General features: G+C 36.3%; 1 protein-coding gene across 3 annotated transcripts in view; it reads right to left on the bottom strand.

Annotated features, from left to right (window-relative positions):
- Positions 1 to 17892, bottom strand: part of WWOX (WW domain containing oxidoreductase) — a 1413871-nt gene that overhangs the window by 1311300 nt on the left and 84679 nt on the right. For all 3 annotated transcript variants that reach the window (XM_074203737.1, XM_074203727.1, XM_074203742.1), the window contains exon 5: positions 10552 to 10658. In XM_074203737.1, coding sequence (XP_074059838.1) covers positions 10552 to 10658 — 107 coding nt within the window. The remainder of the gene's footprint in view (positions 1 to 10551; positions 10659 to 17892) is intronic.

Genomic DNA, 17892 nt, shown 5'->3' with positions numbered 1-17892 from the left:
TGAACTATATCATATTTTCTTCAGAACTATGCTCAAATGACACCTTCTAATGGAGTCTTTCTTCATTCATCTAAATGCTAGTACCCTTACTCACCTCCCCCCAAAAAAATTATATTGCATTTCTTTTGAATATAACATGAACTCTAGACTTAGCTTCCCAACCTCCACTTGCAGTATCAGATTGGATACCCAAAAGGCAAATGCAGTATTTTTCCCTGCAAAATCTAGGGATATCCCTAGATACTTAAAAGTATCTCCAAATGTAATTCTTCAGTGTGCTTATGGTTATCTTTTGAAACTATTTAATCATCCATACTTAATTAGCTTTTAGGAAGCAGTCAAAGTATACACTCCCAAGTTGTTCAAAAACAAAGAGGTAGAAGAGGTAGATCATATTTGGCCTACAATTCATAGTTTGCTGATTCCTTGAATAAACCATTATCCATCTCATAAATAGCTGTGACCCATTCTTCCAAAAGTATATTCAGAGAGCAGGGAAAGTGGGCTCAAGCTAAGGAAGCATAGGTGGTAAAAGGGAAGGTCATATATTGGTTCCTAAAAGCCCTTTCTTCCCCTTGTGCAAGAAGATTTCCTAAAACTCCTTTGCTTCACATAGGTTTTCTGCTGGGCTCCCTGGAGTTCTGAGGCTGCCTCCCTTGTGCAGTCTAGTTTTGGGTTTTTTTTAATCTTCTGATTCAAACAGGGCTACTTGCCATTGCTATCCCATGTGTACTGTTATTATAACAATGAAAACTCATTTTCTTTGACCCAGTAATTACAATTCTATATCTATATCCAGAGGAAATATAAAAAAAAATAGGAAAAGTCCCACATGTTCCAAAATATTCATAACAGTGCTTTTTGTAATGGCAAAGAATTGGAAATTGAGGGGATGCCCATTAATTGGGCAATGGATAAATAAGTTGTGGTACATGAATACTATGGAATATTATTGTTCTCTAAGAAACCATGATTGGTTGGACTCTAGAGAAGCATGGGATGAGTTACATGATCTGATGCTGAGTGAAGGGAGAAGAACCAAGAGAACAATGTACACATCAACATCATTGTGAGATGAACAACCTTAATGGAAGCAGCTCCTCTCAGCAATTCAGAGTTAGGAAAACTATATTAGACTGGCTATGGAAAATGCTATCTCCATCCAGAGGAAGAAAAACAAAACAAAACCAAAAAGAAAATTTTTTTTAAATCTTTAGAATCTGATGAACATTTTATAAAAATATCTTTATATATTTCTCTCTCTTAATCCTAATTCCTCACATTGAAAATGACTAATCTGTAAACATGTTTATCACAAATATGTATGTACAATGTTAACCTGAGGAGGGGGACGGGAAAGGAGAGTGGAAGGAATTTTTGTAACATAAAAATATGCATATGCATATGGATAAATGTTGAAAAACATTCATAACATGTATTTGTAAAAATAAAATATCAATAAATAAATTTTTAAAAAATATCAGTTCTGGTTTTACATAAGTTCCAAGTAAGGCTGGCCAGGCCCCTCAAACAATCCATTTCACTTCATTCAAGAACATTCAAGGACTTCTAAATTACCAGCCCATCTACAAGTCATAAAATATTGATTAAGTCCCTCTGATGTATCAGGAACTGTGCTGGGCACTAAGAATACAAAGAAAACCAAAAAGTCCCAAGAAGCTCATAGTTTAATTGGAGACAGCATGAAAATAGCCATGTACAAATAAGTTAGACACAGGATAAATTGTAAATTATCAACAGGAGCAAAGTTCTAGCTTTAAGAATCATCTTATTGATGGTAGAATCTTAGCTGAAAGTTGAAAGAAGCCAGGGAGACCAGGAGGCAAAGAGAACAGGAAGGAGAGAATTCTGATCATGGAAAGACAGACAAAAATACTCTAGATAGGAAGATAAAAGTTTCTTGTTTGAGAAATAGGAAGAAATTCACTGTTACTAAATTGAAGATGAGAGTATGGTATAAAAAGACATAAAGGATAGGAGTGGGCCTGAGTATGAAATGTTTGATTTTGTTTTTTACTTTAGGTGAGACAGGATAATCCATTTGTTAATTTCCACCATTACACACACACACACACACACACACAGAGTCTTATCTCCATCTCTCTCCTCCTTACTTGCTTGCTCTCTCTGTCTATTGAGAAAGAATTGATATTAAAAAACATGGGCATCAAAAAACAAATGAAAAATTTTAAGAGAGAGTTATTTTGTTATCCTATGAAGTCCCTACTAAGTCCCCCTCTATGAAGGAATCTACTGGAATATGGAATGCTTTCCTATTCCTGGGAATGACTCAAAACTCCAATATGCCCCTTTTAAAAGGGCAGAACCTGCCCTAAAATCACCTCTTCTTCTAGTGAAGCACATCTCTATGCCCAAGCAGTCCCTGTTCCCATATAAAGAAAACAAAATCACAAGTCGAGTGATGTCAGACCTATATTTCCTTTCTTTGACAACTAAATTAAATTGAGAGATCAAAGGAATATGGTAAATATCATTCACCTAGACTTGATCAAAGTACTTGACAAAATCTATCCTGCTTTTCTTGGAAACAATGGGCAGAAGGTACAGAAAAGCAGATTTAAGATATATAAACTTAATAATTATAGCTGTTCATATACAAAATGAAATCTTTTGGGAAGTAGGGTATCCTCTCAATACATTATTTAACTTTATTGTCCTTATCTTTATATAGATAACAGTTATTAGAAATACTGTGGAAAGGATTCTTCCTCAGGTTTGGGTAGGGCTAAATGGCTTCTAAGACCAATTTCATCTTTTAGATTTGTAAAATATACTTTTGCAATCAAATTAATGAAGAAAGATTTATCAACATTATTTTCCCTTAGATTGAGATAATAAATCTTTAAGATTATGGAATAATGCCAACTGTTATGACTTCTAACTCATTGACAAATAAATACTGTACTCCTTGTTTAAGCATGTTTTATATGAAGCATGTTAATTAATTTTAAGACATCAAACATCTACTATATTAAAGACATTTAATGAAATATATGGAAGGCAATACCATGAAGTATAAGATAGTCCTAGGGCAAAAGTCTTTAACATAGGATATAGGAACTATTTTTTAAAATATTTTTTATGATTGTATTTCAATCTAATCTCCTCTGTAATATTTTGCATTTGACTTTATACAATTAAAAATATTATTCTAAGAAGAGAACCATAAGCTTCACAAGATTACCTAACATGTCCAAGCATCAAAAAATAGTTAAGAATCCCTTCCCTAGAGGAACTTAAAAGTCAAAAGTCAAAATAAGTCAACTACATACCCTTCTAGAGCCCATTACTAGTAATAAGGGTACTAGTCTTTTAAAGACTTTTTAAGCATGGTAAGTAAGAGAACATGTTTCACAGAAACTATGACTCAAGATATGTTTGGCAATAATACTGAATCATTCTTTTGAAGAAGCATCTTGGGACTCCCTGCATGATGGCTGCCTGAAGTGGAAGCAGATCACCCAACTACCATATACCAACTCTAGCAAAAACCCAAAATTTCAAACCAGACCAAATAGTTATCAATTACCCAATAATAAGGGGCAAGTAGGAGGCACAGTGGATAAAGCCCTTGAGTCAGGGGGTCCTGAATTCAAATGGGGTCTCATACACTTGCCACTTAATAGCTGACCCTGTGCAAGTCACTTAACTTTGCCTTAAACAAACAAGGAATCTAATGAGAAGCTACAGTGACATCTTCTACCCTGAGTCAGCCAAAAGTCCACAGGCAACAGAAAAGTCCCATCTCCTCACATACTCTTAGCCTAGAAAAATTCTCTGTGTGCCTAAAAGGGGGAGCCCTGTAATTGACAAGCTTGAATCCAAAAAGAAGGGTACCCCTGAGAAAGACCCAGGAGAGTCAGAAAGCCCAGGGAAGGGGACACAGAGACCTAACAACCAGCAGCGGCACATAGCCAAGCTGAGAGTTGAGGAAGGTGGCACCATAACCAGCTCAAACCATGGGGCTTTGAAGGCCCCAGCATTTTGTTCTAAAACTCCAAAGAGGGTCTGAAACTTAGCACTCTGAACCTCAAAAATCCAGGAGACCCTGCTACCTGGAGGGAGAGGTCAGTGCCAGAACACAGGGGATGAACACCACGACTAAGCAAGGCAGACCAAGGGAGAGCACTTTAAAGAAACAAAAGTGGAACACTAACTCTGAAATATAAAGTCAAGAGTTCAAGAAAACCTAGAAAAGCAAATATATTTGAGTAACTGGAATGAACTAAATCATTATGTACTCCTAATATTCTAATAGTAGAAGAAAGAAATGTCCCTTTAGAATCATAATGTCTTCAAAGAGTAATGAAGGTATCAAATAAACAAAAAAAACACAGAGCTGGAGGGACAAATAAGCTTTATTCCTTGGATCTGAAGCAGGGAAAGAAAATTACTAGTAGAGTAAAAAGAGGTATAGGAAATGGAACTTCTCTTAATTAGGGTACATGACAAGAATATAGAAAATCAGAGTAAGGGATGGGGAGAGGGGTAAACATCTGATGAAATTAACTTTTTTTTTGAGAGAGAAAAAATTGTAGATTTTATTCACAAATTCTGCAGGATATGGGTACCTCACCTAGCATGAGGCTCGAGGTAGCATTAGAACATCAGGTAATTTATAGTCTTCATAAACTTTTCCCCCCTTCCTCCTGGATTTTCATAGGCTCTCAGAGTTTGAGGTACAATCTAAGAGGTCTACCTATCCCATAACATGCCCCAATATGATCCCCCCAACATACAATGTATGATATGCTGATGAATCCCAATTGTCACAGAGGGTATGTAGGATAATATTCAATTACCTAATTGCACAAACTCAGTTGCATTAGGTCAAGATCTCTAGGTCACTCTTGTCAGTTAAGGACTAGTTTCTTCTAATCTTGGGTTTGTCATTTTTGGAATGGGATTAGGAAAACTCTCTCAGTTGTGTGACTGGCTAGGGTCATTCCCCCTTTGTAATGGATTCCCTAGGGACCCACACACACACCCTGTGAAGACCAATGCCCTACATTCCTCACAATTCCCCACTTTTCTTTTTAATAACAGCTTGGTCTTCACACTTCTCCAGCAGTGTCCTCAAATTAATTCACAATCCTCACCCTTGATAGGACTACTGACTTTTTCTATCAAATTTTTACCTCTTCATTATTAGAGCTGTACACCCATCCTAATTTGCTGATAGAATTTCGTACTATTAGCATTGTTAACTGTATCATACAAGGAAGACACACACACACACACACACACACACACGTAATAGGATTATGCTACTTAGGGTCAATAGTAAGATACCCAGAAACTGTTTCCACCATGAACCAATAGACCCATTCATCCAAGAGATACTAAATGGGCTTGTCCAGGTTTGGATTGTAACATGAGCCAATTTTCTGATAACCCTGGTAATCTCCTTTACCACCTGCCCATTGTCATCTATCTTTAGACAACTACTTGATAGGTTCAGTTTATCACAGACTCCTCCTTCTTCAGCCAACAGGTAGCCTAATACCAATCTATGTTGAATAATTGCCTCTCTTGTTTGCGTGGCTTGGTCAGCCAGCAAATCCAAGACCCTAGCTGTTTGGTAATTATTTCCACTACAGTTTGGAGTCTTATTAGTCTACTCAGGATAGAAATTGGGGCTCCATAGCCCCCAACCCCCATCTTGTGCCCAGGTAGTAGGCCCTTAAGTCTAGATAACAATTCCCTGATCAAACCTATATAGCAACTCCAGGAACAACTCTTTGGACAACTGGGTGTAGGCAGTAATTCTACAAATCCAATAATGTCCCTCTAGTGCTAGTTGGTCTTCCAGGAATATAGTTTCCTGGGTTTTCAACAAATGGATAATACTGTTTATCCTTACTTTTGAGGGGCCCTCTTAAATGGGTATATAATAGGTACATTTCCAAAGTTTCTGTATCTCCTTCTGCTGGCAAATTTTTATAGCAATGTCTTTAGATAGGTCTTCCTGGCTCTAAAATTGATCAAAACAAATCCCTGATTTTGTACCATTGGACCAACCCCAAGAATAGCTAATATACCTAGTGATGTTCCTTAAGTTATTTTTCTTGCAAATGGCCATTTCAGCACTTTCCTTGCAAGTCCATACTGACTCATAATCACAGTTTCCCTTAATAAGTCCCCCAGTTTGTGCATCTTTACAAGGGATCCAGGTACCATCATTATATCTCACATGAATCTCAGTACCTATCTCTTTAAGTTGTATAGTTCAGATCTGAAATGGCCAAAGAAGGGTTGAAACACACACACACACACACACACACACACACACAACATACACACACACACACAACATACACATACACATACACATACAGTGGGTATATGTATGTAGTATACAATTCTACAAAGTTTTATGTAAAATGACATCAAACTCAAGAAGTAAACAACTGGGGAGGAAACCTTGGGAGCAGGGAGGATTTGAACTAGTAAGGAATCAATCTCAGGAAAAACCAAATCCTAAATTGCAAAAGGGGAATGAAAGGGTAAGGGGGAAAAGAAGAGAACTAGAAAATAAGAGGGTCCTTCAGATAGTCTCATATATAATTATGGAATGACTGAACAAATTGTGTTACATGAATGTGGTAGAATATTATTATGCCAGAAATTACAAAAGAAGCTATTTGAGAATCTTAAGTAGAATGAAGTGATAAAAAGTGAATAATTTTAAAAGATTTGAGAACTATGATCAATGTAATGACAAACAAATTCTCCTGGTCATCCCAATGAGATTATGTAAAAGTTATAAAAAGAGTGAAAGAGAAGAAACATAGGGAGAGCAGCTTAGATTGGAATAATTATGTATTATGTTTTAGAGGTGAGACAATTATGAGAACATGGAAAGATTGATCCATGCAAAAAGTACATGAATAAAGAGAAGTTATCAAAGCAGTAGGGAAAAAAACTGCAGCTTTTAGCATTATTCACAGTAGTTTTTTGGCAAAGGTCAATTCCATCATTCATTAGATAGGATTTGAATATTAACACTATATACATATATTATATATATATATATCAGTATAGAGAACAGTATAGATTTCTTTGGAATATCATTCATTATTCAGAAATCCCTTGCAGATATTTTGAAATATTTTTTATGTTCTAGGTATTTAATATAATAAATATAATTTAACAGTACAAATTGAATTATACTTGAATCTTACATTTAATTACTACTAATAATGAGAATTTCATTTATAGCATGCCCTCCTATGGAGAGGTTTTTAGGATGCTACAAAAGTAAAAAAAGAAATGAAAACCTTATTTAAAAAAAGAATAAAATGTGCAATGTAGAAGTAAATAAGCCTTCTACATTGTTTGCCATGCTATACATTGATCAAAATTGAATGTGTAGAGAGAAAAATCAGATCCTTGAGGAAAAAATCAAATATTAGAGATAGCAAAATTATATAGTAAATAAAACAATTTTTTTTTTTAATCTAAGGTCATCTTTTCCAATATCAGTGCACTTCAAAATTGACACTTTCGAATTGTGGTGCTGGAGAAGACTTCTGAAATTCCCTTAGACAGTAAGGAGTTCAAATCTATCAATACTAAAGAAACTAATTCAGACTACTCACTGAAAGGTCAAATACTGAAGCTAAAGCTTAAATATTGTAGACATATAATGAAAAGACAGACCTCAAAGGAAAATCCTGGGAAAGACTTAAGTCAAAAGGAAAAAAGGATGGCAAAGGATGAAATGTATAGACAGTGCCATAAAAACCATGACTATGAATTTGGAAGACTTTAGGAAATAGTGGAGAGCCATTAGGGTTATGAAAAGTAGGAAATGACTAAACTGAACAATACAATTTGACTCCCCTTGGTTAAGTATCGAGATCAAATTTGTTTCACAAAAGGAATTTGATGGGATCCCTTCTCATCTATTCTTATTTTCTAAATCAGCTGTGCAATATTGAAATTAATTGTACTTTGAAGGTCTGATAGAAATCACTGCTTATATTTGGTAAATATATCTGGTCCCAAGTTTGATTTTGTTGTTTATTTGTTCCTTTGGGAATAATTTGTGGCTTCTTCAATTTCTTTTACTAAGATTAGGTTAAATTCTGTTTCTTGTTCTATAATTCTGAAATATTCTGTAAATATTCTTTCACTTAAATTAAATCATCAGTTCTATTAGCCTATATTTTGAACCGAAAAGCTCCTAATGATTTTCTTTATTTCTTCATTTATTATCAATTTACTTTTTTCATTTTTGATAATTATAATGTTTTTCCTTTTTCAATCAATATAGACAATGATTTTGCTACTGCTAGTTCTTAGTTTTATTTGTTCATACAAAGTTTTCAATTTTGATAACATTTGAATTTCAGAATTTTTTATTTTTAATTGAGATTTTTAATTTATTGGTTTCCTAGCATTTTTAGTTCATTCACCTGTTCTTTCTCTTTTCTGTTGAAAAAATATTTAGATATATAAATTTTCTCCTAAGGACTGCTTTGGTTGCATCCTAAAACATTTTTGTATGTTGACTTATCATTATCTTTAATAAAAATTATCAGTTGTTCCTATGATTTGTTCTTTGACCCACTGATTCTTTAGGACTAATTTATTTAGTTTCCTAATTTTTAATCATTTTTTCAGAGGTCATCTTGCCCTCCTTTGACTAGATCAGATCAAAATATAGTTCAGCCATCCTTCATTTATTTCTCAATTGTTTCTACAGTGTCCTACTTAAACACTGAAATGAGATGATTTCCCCCAACTTTCCTCACCCTTTCATTTCCTAGTATATTCTTTTTCCCTTCCCTTTCCTATTCTTGAGTGGTATGCTCATCAATTCTGCAGATGAAAGACAATTGAGCAGGATAGCTAACACTAGATAATGAAGTCAAGATTCAAAAAGATCTTGTCAGGCTAAAACACTGGACTGAATAAAGATTAATGTAGTATAGTGATAAATGTAAAGCCTTACTCCTGATTTCATAAAGTCAATTTTACAAATAAGCTATGACATATACTAGGTTCTGAAACAAGATATAATCACAGATTTTAATAGCCTGTAAGCTTATTCTATGTCAACAGTAAGACCTGAAAACCAAAGCAACCTCAAATTGTATTTAGAAAGGCATATTTTCCAGGACTAAGGATTACTAACTATCCTTCTGTACTATCTTGGTCAAAACGCATTTGAATTATTGTTGTTCAGTTCTGTATGACATTTTCAGAGAGGCAACAACAAACTGGAAGTTATCAGGTTAGAAAAGATCCAGGAGCCCATACCACAAAAGTGTTGATTGCATAATGAAGCATCACTAGGATCAAAATTTCACATAACCTACATAAAAGTTCAGTTAACCTTCAGAAGAGAAAGTGAGAAAAGACATGAAAGTTGTCTGAAAGTTCTTGAAGACTCTTTAGGAAAAGAGAATTAAACTTCTTTGTCTTGACCTCAAAGAGTAGAACTAGTAGCAATAAGTAGAAGATGCAGAAAAGTGAAGTCAGGTTTTCTTAAATATAAGAAAAGACTTCTGAAAATTAGAGTCATCAAAAACTAAAGGATTCAATGACCTTATCCTGAGAGGAGGGATTCCAGCAAAGGCTTGGTGACCACCTACAGATTATGGAATTGAAATTCTAATTTCAGGAGATACTGGCCTCCAAAGTTTCTTCAAATGCTAAGCTTCTATGATTTTTGGAAGGTACAAGTTGTTAAGAGTACCTCCTGCTCAAAAACCTTCAATGGTTTCCCTACTACAGCCAAGAAAAAATAAAAAATGTCTAACCTGGCATTAAAAGTCCTCCACAATCTGCCTCCAGTTAATCTTTTCTGCCTTATTTTGCATTTCTCCCTGGAATCAATGTTCCAAGCAAACTAAACTACTTCGTTTGTTTTCCCAAACTCAATATGCCTTCTTTTAGTTCTGTGACTTCATAAAAGCTTTTTCTGATGTCTATAAATGTTTTCTTCTTCATGTCCACCGACCAGAATCCTTTACTTCCTTTAAGGCTCTGTTCAGACACAAAGTTCCCAATGATTCCCAGGAACAAATATATTCCCAACTTCCTCAAACTACCTTAATTACATTTATGTATGCCTGTCAGTCAATAGATCCTATATAGAAGGCAAACTCCCTGAAATCTTAGACTATGGTATATATGTCTTTGAATTATTATACTTAGTATGATCCCATGTGTAGAGAAGGAGCTTAATAATTGGTGGTTGAATTGAAGAAAAGAAAAAAAAAGATATGTAATGAACAAGTCAATAAATTCAGTTTACATAATTTTCTTTTGATAAATGCATAATATATATACACACACACACACACACACACACACACACACACACACACACACACACACAAAGTAAGGATAACTTTTCTAACAAAGAAAACTACATTCAAAACTAAAAGAATATCCAAACCTTCAATTATTGACCTGTTCAAAAATTATTGTAAAATTGCAAAATCAAACCTATAATTTAAATACCTGCATTTACAAAAATAATGATTGTTTTCTTACCCACTCTTGTAAAATTCGTGACACAGCTTCATTAGCTCTTGCCATATTCCTGCAGGCTAGAATGACTTGGGCACCATGGAGAGCAAAAGACTTTGCTGTTTCAAATCCTATGGTTTAAATAAAAGAGAAGAAAGAACAAAGAATTTATATGTTAGAAAAACAGCAGTTTAGATATGACCAAGATTTAATCATCAACACAACTGTGATAATTTTGTAATCTTAAACTCGAAATATTTCTCTCCAATCATAATTTCCTTTGTTCCACATCTCTTCCTCCCATCACCTAAACCTATTCTCCATCACAGGTCTGACTTTTTTATTCTATGTCTCAAAATTCTCCAGGGACTCTCCCACTTCCTTTCCCACCAATATTTCAAGTTATATCATATTACTACCATTAACAAAATCTACACTACTGGTGAACTATCCTTACCATATATTCTGGGAACTCAATATTCCCTCTATCCTTTTCATACCTTTGCATCAGCTATCTCCTCTCTCCTAGCATTTCTATTTTCTTAAATCTCTGGTTTTCTTCAAGGCTCAGATTAAATGACAATTCATAAATGAAGTATTTCCTGATACCCTGCTGTTATTGTTCTCTGATTTCTCAAATTAATTCATATTTAAGAAACTAAACATCACTCTCTGAAACCTCTCTGCACAAGAGAATCCTCCATTTGAGGATTTCTTGTCAAAGATAGTGGAATGATTTGTCACTTCTTTCTCCACTGAAACAGAGGTTAAGTTACTTGCCCAGGGTCATAGACTTCTGTGGCTGGGTAGAATAAATATAATCACTCTTCCTTAGTCCTTCAAATAACTGAAGATGGCTATCAAATATGATACTTATATGACATGGTCTCAAGGCCCCCTAATCAATTCTGTTTCCCATTTTCTAACTACTCTATATATCTTTTAAAGACAGGATCTGAAGCTAAATTTAAAACCCTTAACATACAGTATTTATAGTCAAAAGACCTGGGTTTGAATGTTGGTTCTGCCACTTTACTGCCTGTGTGACCCTGGACAAATCACTTGCTCTTTTTCAATCTCTGTTTTCTCATCCTTTACATGATATGTTACACCAAATAGCCTTTAAGTTCTCCATTAGCTTCAAATCTACAATCCCCTGGTACAATCAGAGTGTGAGTATCTTGAGGCTAAGTACCTTCTGCCTTTCTATGTAACCCCAACACTTAGTCAAGGCTTTGAAGCATGGTAAGCATTTTTCTAAAATGTCTTTAACTAAGTGACTGGTCACACAAGGTTAAACCACAAATAGGATTACACTCCTTTATTCTGGACACTATTCCACTCTTAATTCCCCCAAAGACTTACTGAACTAAAATCTCCAGATCTTTTTCAGATCAACTATGGAAAATGTGTTGTGGCCATAATGCTGCCCAACCAACCCTCAGGTCTCCCCGTTCCTTTCCTAATCTAAAACTCAGAATCTTCTTTTTCCAAAAACAAACAAAGCACTGCATATCACAGATTATAAAGTGACCTAATGCTCAAGTTAACCTGAATTTTCTACATAAAAGTTTAGGTTTGGACCTGAATTCACCTTTGTCTCAGAGTTGCTTTATCAGCAAGGCATACTCTTGAGAGCTTGGTACAGGGGCACCGGTTTCTGTTATACCCATAACATGTTGTAAATAGATGTCAATTTAGGCAAAGATTTATATTACCTCAAAAAGCTGATATATTATGAAAAATACATAATGGAATCTCACTATGGGCCCTCTGAAAGTACATGTACAGATAAATCAATTGTATTAAAAAGCAGGGAGTGAAATGTAGAGATGGGCAATAAAGGAAATGGTACAGAAAAGGAAGGGCAGAAGCAAAATGAGAGAGAGAGAGAAATTATGTCAATCAATTCTATAGAGTTTAAAGCACATAAATGCAAAAAGAATTGGACTTGTAGTCAGAATATTGGATTTGAGTCCCATGTCCTGGCTTTTCCACCTATTAGCCAGTTAACCCAAGGGAAATTACTTGGTTTTTCCTCATCTTGAAAATGGGGATGATACTTATAAAATCTAAACCACAAGGTTATTTCAAGAAAACACTGAAAACTGCAAAGCACTGAATAAATGTGGATCATCATCATCATCATTAGAACTCTCCAAATGTCCTTTCCAATAATTAATTCATTTTTGTATGGAGTTGACCCTGGAATTTTCAAATAAAAATCATGAAGCACATAATGCTTAGAGCCCCCTCCGGGTCTCTAAACTCACTCAAGAATGTAGCTGTACTACACTGCCCCCTGCCCACATCTCAATTCAATTTGATTCAACAAGCATTCATTCAGAACCTACAAAAAGAAGGGCCTCAGCCAGAGAGATAGGTGCATATAAAGCAAAACACAAGCTACCCAGGGTGGCTAGTGGCTAGAGCACCGACCACGGAGAACCTGAGTTCAAATCCAGCCTCAGACACTTAATAATTGCCTAGCTGTGCAGCCTTGGGCAAGTCACTTAGCCCCCATTGGCTTACCAAAAAAGAAAGAAAGAAAGAAAGAAAGAAAGAAAGAAAGAAAGAAAGAAAGAAAGAAAGAAAGAAAAGGAAGAAAAGAAAGAAAGAAAGAAAGAAAGAAAGAAAGAAAGAAAGAAAAGGAAAAAAGAAAGAAAGAAAGAAAGAAAGAAAGAAAGAAAGAAAGGGAAAAAAGAAAAGGAAAAAAGAAAAAAGAAAAAAACACAAGCTACCGAGGAGGGAAGATCAAGAAGACTGCAAGGAGGCAGGAGCACCTAAACCAAGTACTCCCAGAAGTCCCAACACTGCCAGGGGAGGCTCAGGGACAGTCTGGCCAGAAGTCTGGGGCTGCAGAACGGCTCCCAAATTCAAAGAGCAGCACTCAGTCACTTTGTCAGAATGCAGCATGCATGAAGGGACATAATGGGAGAAGGGCTAAGGAAGTTGCAGGTGTGGAGGCTTAAAGAGAGGCAGTGAGATTTCTGAGCAGTGGAGATGCAGGGTCAAAGCTGACGCTCGGGAATGTTGGTTTGGCAACTGAAAGGAAAAAGGATGGAAAATAGGGAAACCAACTAATAAGTCATTACTATGGTCTAAGTAAGGATGGAGAGGGCAGAAACTAGGGGAGCAGCTGTGAGACTGGACAAAGAAAGACTGGATATTCAAGTCATTTAAGTTCTCAAAGAATTTCAAATATTGTTACCATGCATATTTAGATTGGCTCTACTTCAGGAGATCTACAGGAAATAAAAATCTATTCCCAGGAATGCAGTTTTAGAGATAGAGGAGACTTTATGAGTCATTTAGAAAACCCTTGGTTCTACATAAGAGGCAAAGAAGGCCCAGGGACCAAGAGCAGAATTCACACCCAAGTCCTCGGATACCAAAACCCTTAAAGCACCTCCTAGGATTCCACACCACCACATCACAGGGTGGAGATCTGTCAGCAGCCTCCATGGTACCAATTTTTTTTTTCAAATAAATCTTTTCATGTCTTTTTTTTAGTTTTTTTTTTTTTATAAGGCAAATGGGGTTAAGTGGCTTGCCCAAGGCCACATAGCTAGATAATTATTAAGTGTCTGAGACCAGATTGGAACCCAGGTACTCCTGACTCCAAGGCCGGTGCTTTATCTACTACGCCACCTAGCCGCGCCCCCCAGTTCCAAATTTTAATAGGGGTAACTCTGGTTCCAAAAAGTGCTCAGATCTTCTGAAGGAAGAAACAGAAAACAGTAACAAACAACAACAACAGAATTTGTAGGACAGCTGTTCCAACACCTAAAGGACATAAGCTCCCAGAAGAAATTCTGCTGACTGATATGCTCCATCAATCAGCCTCATGAAATGTTGACAGCCATATGAAAGCAATGGGGAGTGGCCAGAACCTACAGTACTTTTCAATTCTAAAGAATTTACCCACAATCAAAAATTGTAGAGAAAAAAACAAGGGATCTGATTAGATTACTAGATGCCTTCTGAATTTCCAACTAAATTAAATGATCATATTTGGTTTTGTTCCTTTTTTGATCAGAAAAGAACACTAAAAAAAGAAGTACCACAACATTAGGACAACAATTATCAACTTTCATTCACATTTTGACAGGATTAAAAGAATTCAGAATAGCTTAGGTACAACAGCATTGTTACAACTGTAATTACTTTGCAAAGCTTTCCCAGATTGCAAGTATTATTATCTCTATTTTATAGAAAAAAGAAACTGAGACATGAAATAGTTACCCTCAGAATCATTTCTAACAGAGCTCTGACCAAGTTGCTTCTCTGTTCAAAAACCTTGCATTACTCCCTAAAGCTTTTAGGATAAAAGATCACAGATAATTACAGCCATCACCTGCTTCCAAATAGAATGCTATGATGTGATAGAAATTAGTATAGATGTAGAGTCAAGTGTAAGAATTAAATTTAAATCCCACCTCCAACAGTTATTAGTTCTGTGAGCATGAACATTCTCTCCACCTCAGTTTGCTCAAGTATAAAATGAAGATAAATATAGCTGTATATGGTGTATTTGAATGTTAGATTTGAAACTGAGAAGACCTGGGTTTCATCCTGACCCAAAGTCTTTGCTATTGTTCAGTCATTTCAGGTGTGTTCTATTTTTTCATGACCCCATTTGAGGTTTTCTTGGCAGATCCTGGAGTAATTTGTCATTTCCAACTCACTTTACAGATGAAAAAACTGAGGCAAACAGGGTTAAATGACTTGCCCAGGATCACACAGCTAGTAGGTGTCTGAGGCTGGATTTGAAATAAAGAAAAATAAGTCTTTCTGATTCCAAGTTAAGTGCTGAAAATGGCAGAGTTGATTTTATTATATATCCACAGAAAATAAAAAAGATAGTTTCATCAAATGCTTGATAATTATTTATTCCAAACTTATGATAATATGTTCAAAAAGAGCACCATGAAAATAACTATAGCTAATACAGACCAACAAGCATTCCCCCCAAGATTGAAGAGATAAGAAAATTCACAAAGAACCTGATAAAAAATTACCCATTTAAATTATATTCAAATTGAAATTTAATAATACAAATTAACAGTTCCATATTATCAAAAAAGTGGGCACAGGGGAAGACAGTAAGAATCTTGAAAACCATAGTTCATTCAAAGATAAACTTTCCTCAAAGGAAAGTGCATTGTAAATATTAAAAATGCTATAAATATGATGTTTATTTTTAAAATAGAAGCCAAAAATGTAAAGATTGCAGGAATTATAGAAAAGCCCACACCTTTATTTTCCTTGAAAAAAAGAGGAAGCACTGAATATGCTCAGGATCAAAGAAGATTGAAAAAATGAAAATAAATTTTTAAATGGTCATTGTAATACCACTGATTTCAGAAATCAATGGTAATCAGTATGGAATTCCTAAATAAGCTATGTGGTTTACCATTGACTAGCCAAAATAAAAGCAAATTGAGGGGGAAAAGATATGGGATACAATTTAGCCAACTCCAATATGAACTATTTAATTAAGTGCATCAATGAAAATGGAAAATATACTTACAAAAGAAATTTAGCTATCACTTAACCCAATTGCCTTGCAAAATGAAAAAAGAACAAGTCATATATAATAGATGTCTCTACTTCTTTCTGCCTAACTCTTTTCAGTGTGGCTTTCAACTTTATCATTCAAAACCCAACTGCTCTCTCCAAAGTCACTATGATTTCAACTGCCAAATTGAATGTACTTTCCTCAGTCCTCAGCCTTGATCACTCTGCAGCCTCTGGCACTATCAATAATCCTCTTCTTGATAGTCTTTTTCTTTCTAGATTTTGTGACCCTCTTCACTCTGTGTTCTCCTCCTAGGTGGCATAGCAGATGGAGTGCTGGACTTGAAGACAGGAAGACCTGAACACAAATCTGGCTTAAGACACTTACTAGCTACATGATGAGCCAAGTCTCTCTACCTATCTGCCTCTATTTCCTCAGCTGTAAAATGGGGCTGACAACAGCACCCCCCCCTCCCCTGGTTATGGTGAGAACCAAAGGAAATAATACTTTTAAAGTGGTTAGCCTAGAGACTGGAATTAAATAAATCCTATTTCCTTCTTTCCTTCCTTCCCACCAACTAACAACTTCTTTTCTGTCTCCTTGCTCAGTTATGGGTTTCCCAAGGTTCTTTTCTGGGTCCTCTCCTTTTTTTCTCTCTTTATATAATTTTTGATGATTTCTTCCATGACCATAGTTTTAATTATCATCTCTAGGTAGACAGTTCTCAAATGTAAAGTCATCTAAGCTAATTCCCCAGCTCCAGTCTCACATCCTCCAAATTAGATAATTTTATATCATAGATATCTTAAAACTCTGCACTTCCAAAGTGAACTCATTATCCTTCCCTTGAAACCCTACTCTCTTCCTAACTTCCCAATTTGCTGCTGAGGTATCATCATCCTCACAGTCACCAAGCTCAAAATCCTATTTTATAGGAGGTGTACATCTTAGGTAGAACTTCAACTCTCTAAGGACACTAGTGCAGATCCTGATCACCTCATGCTGAAGTACCAAAATAGCCTGATGGTTGGTCTTGTGAAAATGAAAATTGATTGTTAATTCTATTTCATTAAGACTTAATAGAGGCGGCTAGGTGGGGCAGTGGATAGAGCACCAGCCCTGAAGTCAGGAGTACCTGAGTTCAAATCCAGTCTCAGACACTTAATAATTACCTACCTGGGGGCAAAGCCAAGATGGTGACAAGAGAGGATCTTCACTTAGGCACTCTCTCCTAACACTTCTAAACTAAGGACTCTTTTTGAGAGACAGAACCCACAGAGGGACCAAGGGAGGCAGTTCTCCTACTCAAGGTAAACTGGAAAAGAGAAAAAAGGCTCTGTTTCTCAGGGTTGGAGAGGTGGCCCACCAGAGGGGTGGCCCACCAGAGCAAAACCGTCCCAGGGCATTGGGAGCCATGGCTCACAACAGTGGGGGAGTTACCTGACCTATGCCCCAGGGAGCGCTGGGCACAAATTGGGGGAACGGGGGGGAGGGAACCTCTGCCAGAGCAAGCACATGTGAAGTCCAGCTCTCAGGGCACACAGCCAACAGTGGCCAAGGCAGTCCAGATCCAGGAAACAGAAGCAGGTGGAGCCAGTAAGCAGGAACCCCCAGGACACGAACCCATTAAGCCCAGGGAGGGGAGTGAAGGGAAACTGCCTAGCTCTGTCCTCTACCCCTGGAACAGGACTCTGGGGTTCTGACCACATTCAGATCCTGATCACAGTCTAGGCACCCCCATAGAACAGCAGGGCCCCCCCACCTCAGCCCCTCAGGCATAAGGGAGCACTTATGGTCATTCACAGACCAAGAGGGAGGACAGAGCCTCACACACTGAGACCCTT

The sequence above is a fragment of the Macrotis lagotis genome, chromosome 1, assembly GCF_037893015.1.
Source record: "Macrotis lagotis isolate mMagLag1 chromosome 1, bilby.v1.9.chrom.fasta, whole genome shotgun sequence".
Taxonomy (NCBI): domain Eukaryota; kingdom Metazoa; phylum Chordata; class Mammalia; order Peramelemorphia; family Peramelidae; genus Macrotis; species Macrotis lagotis.
Note: the sequence above shows the minus strand (reverse complement) of the source record. Positions and strands in the feature narration are given on the sequence as shown.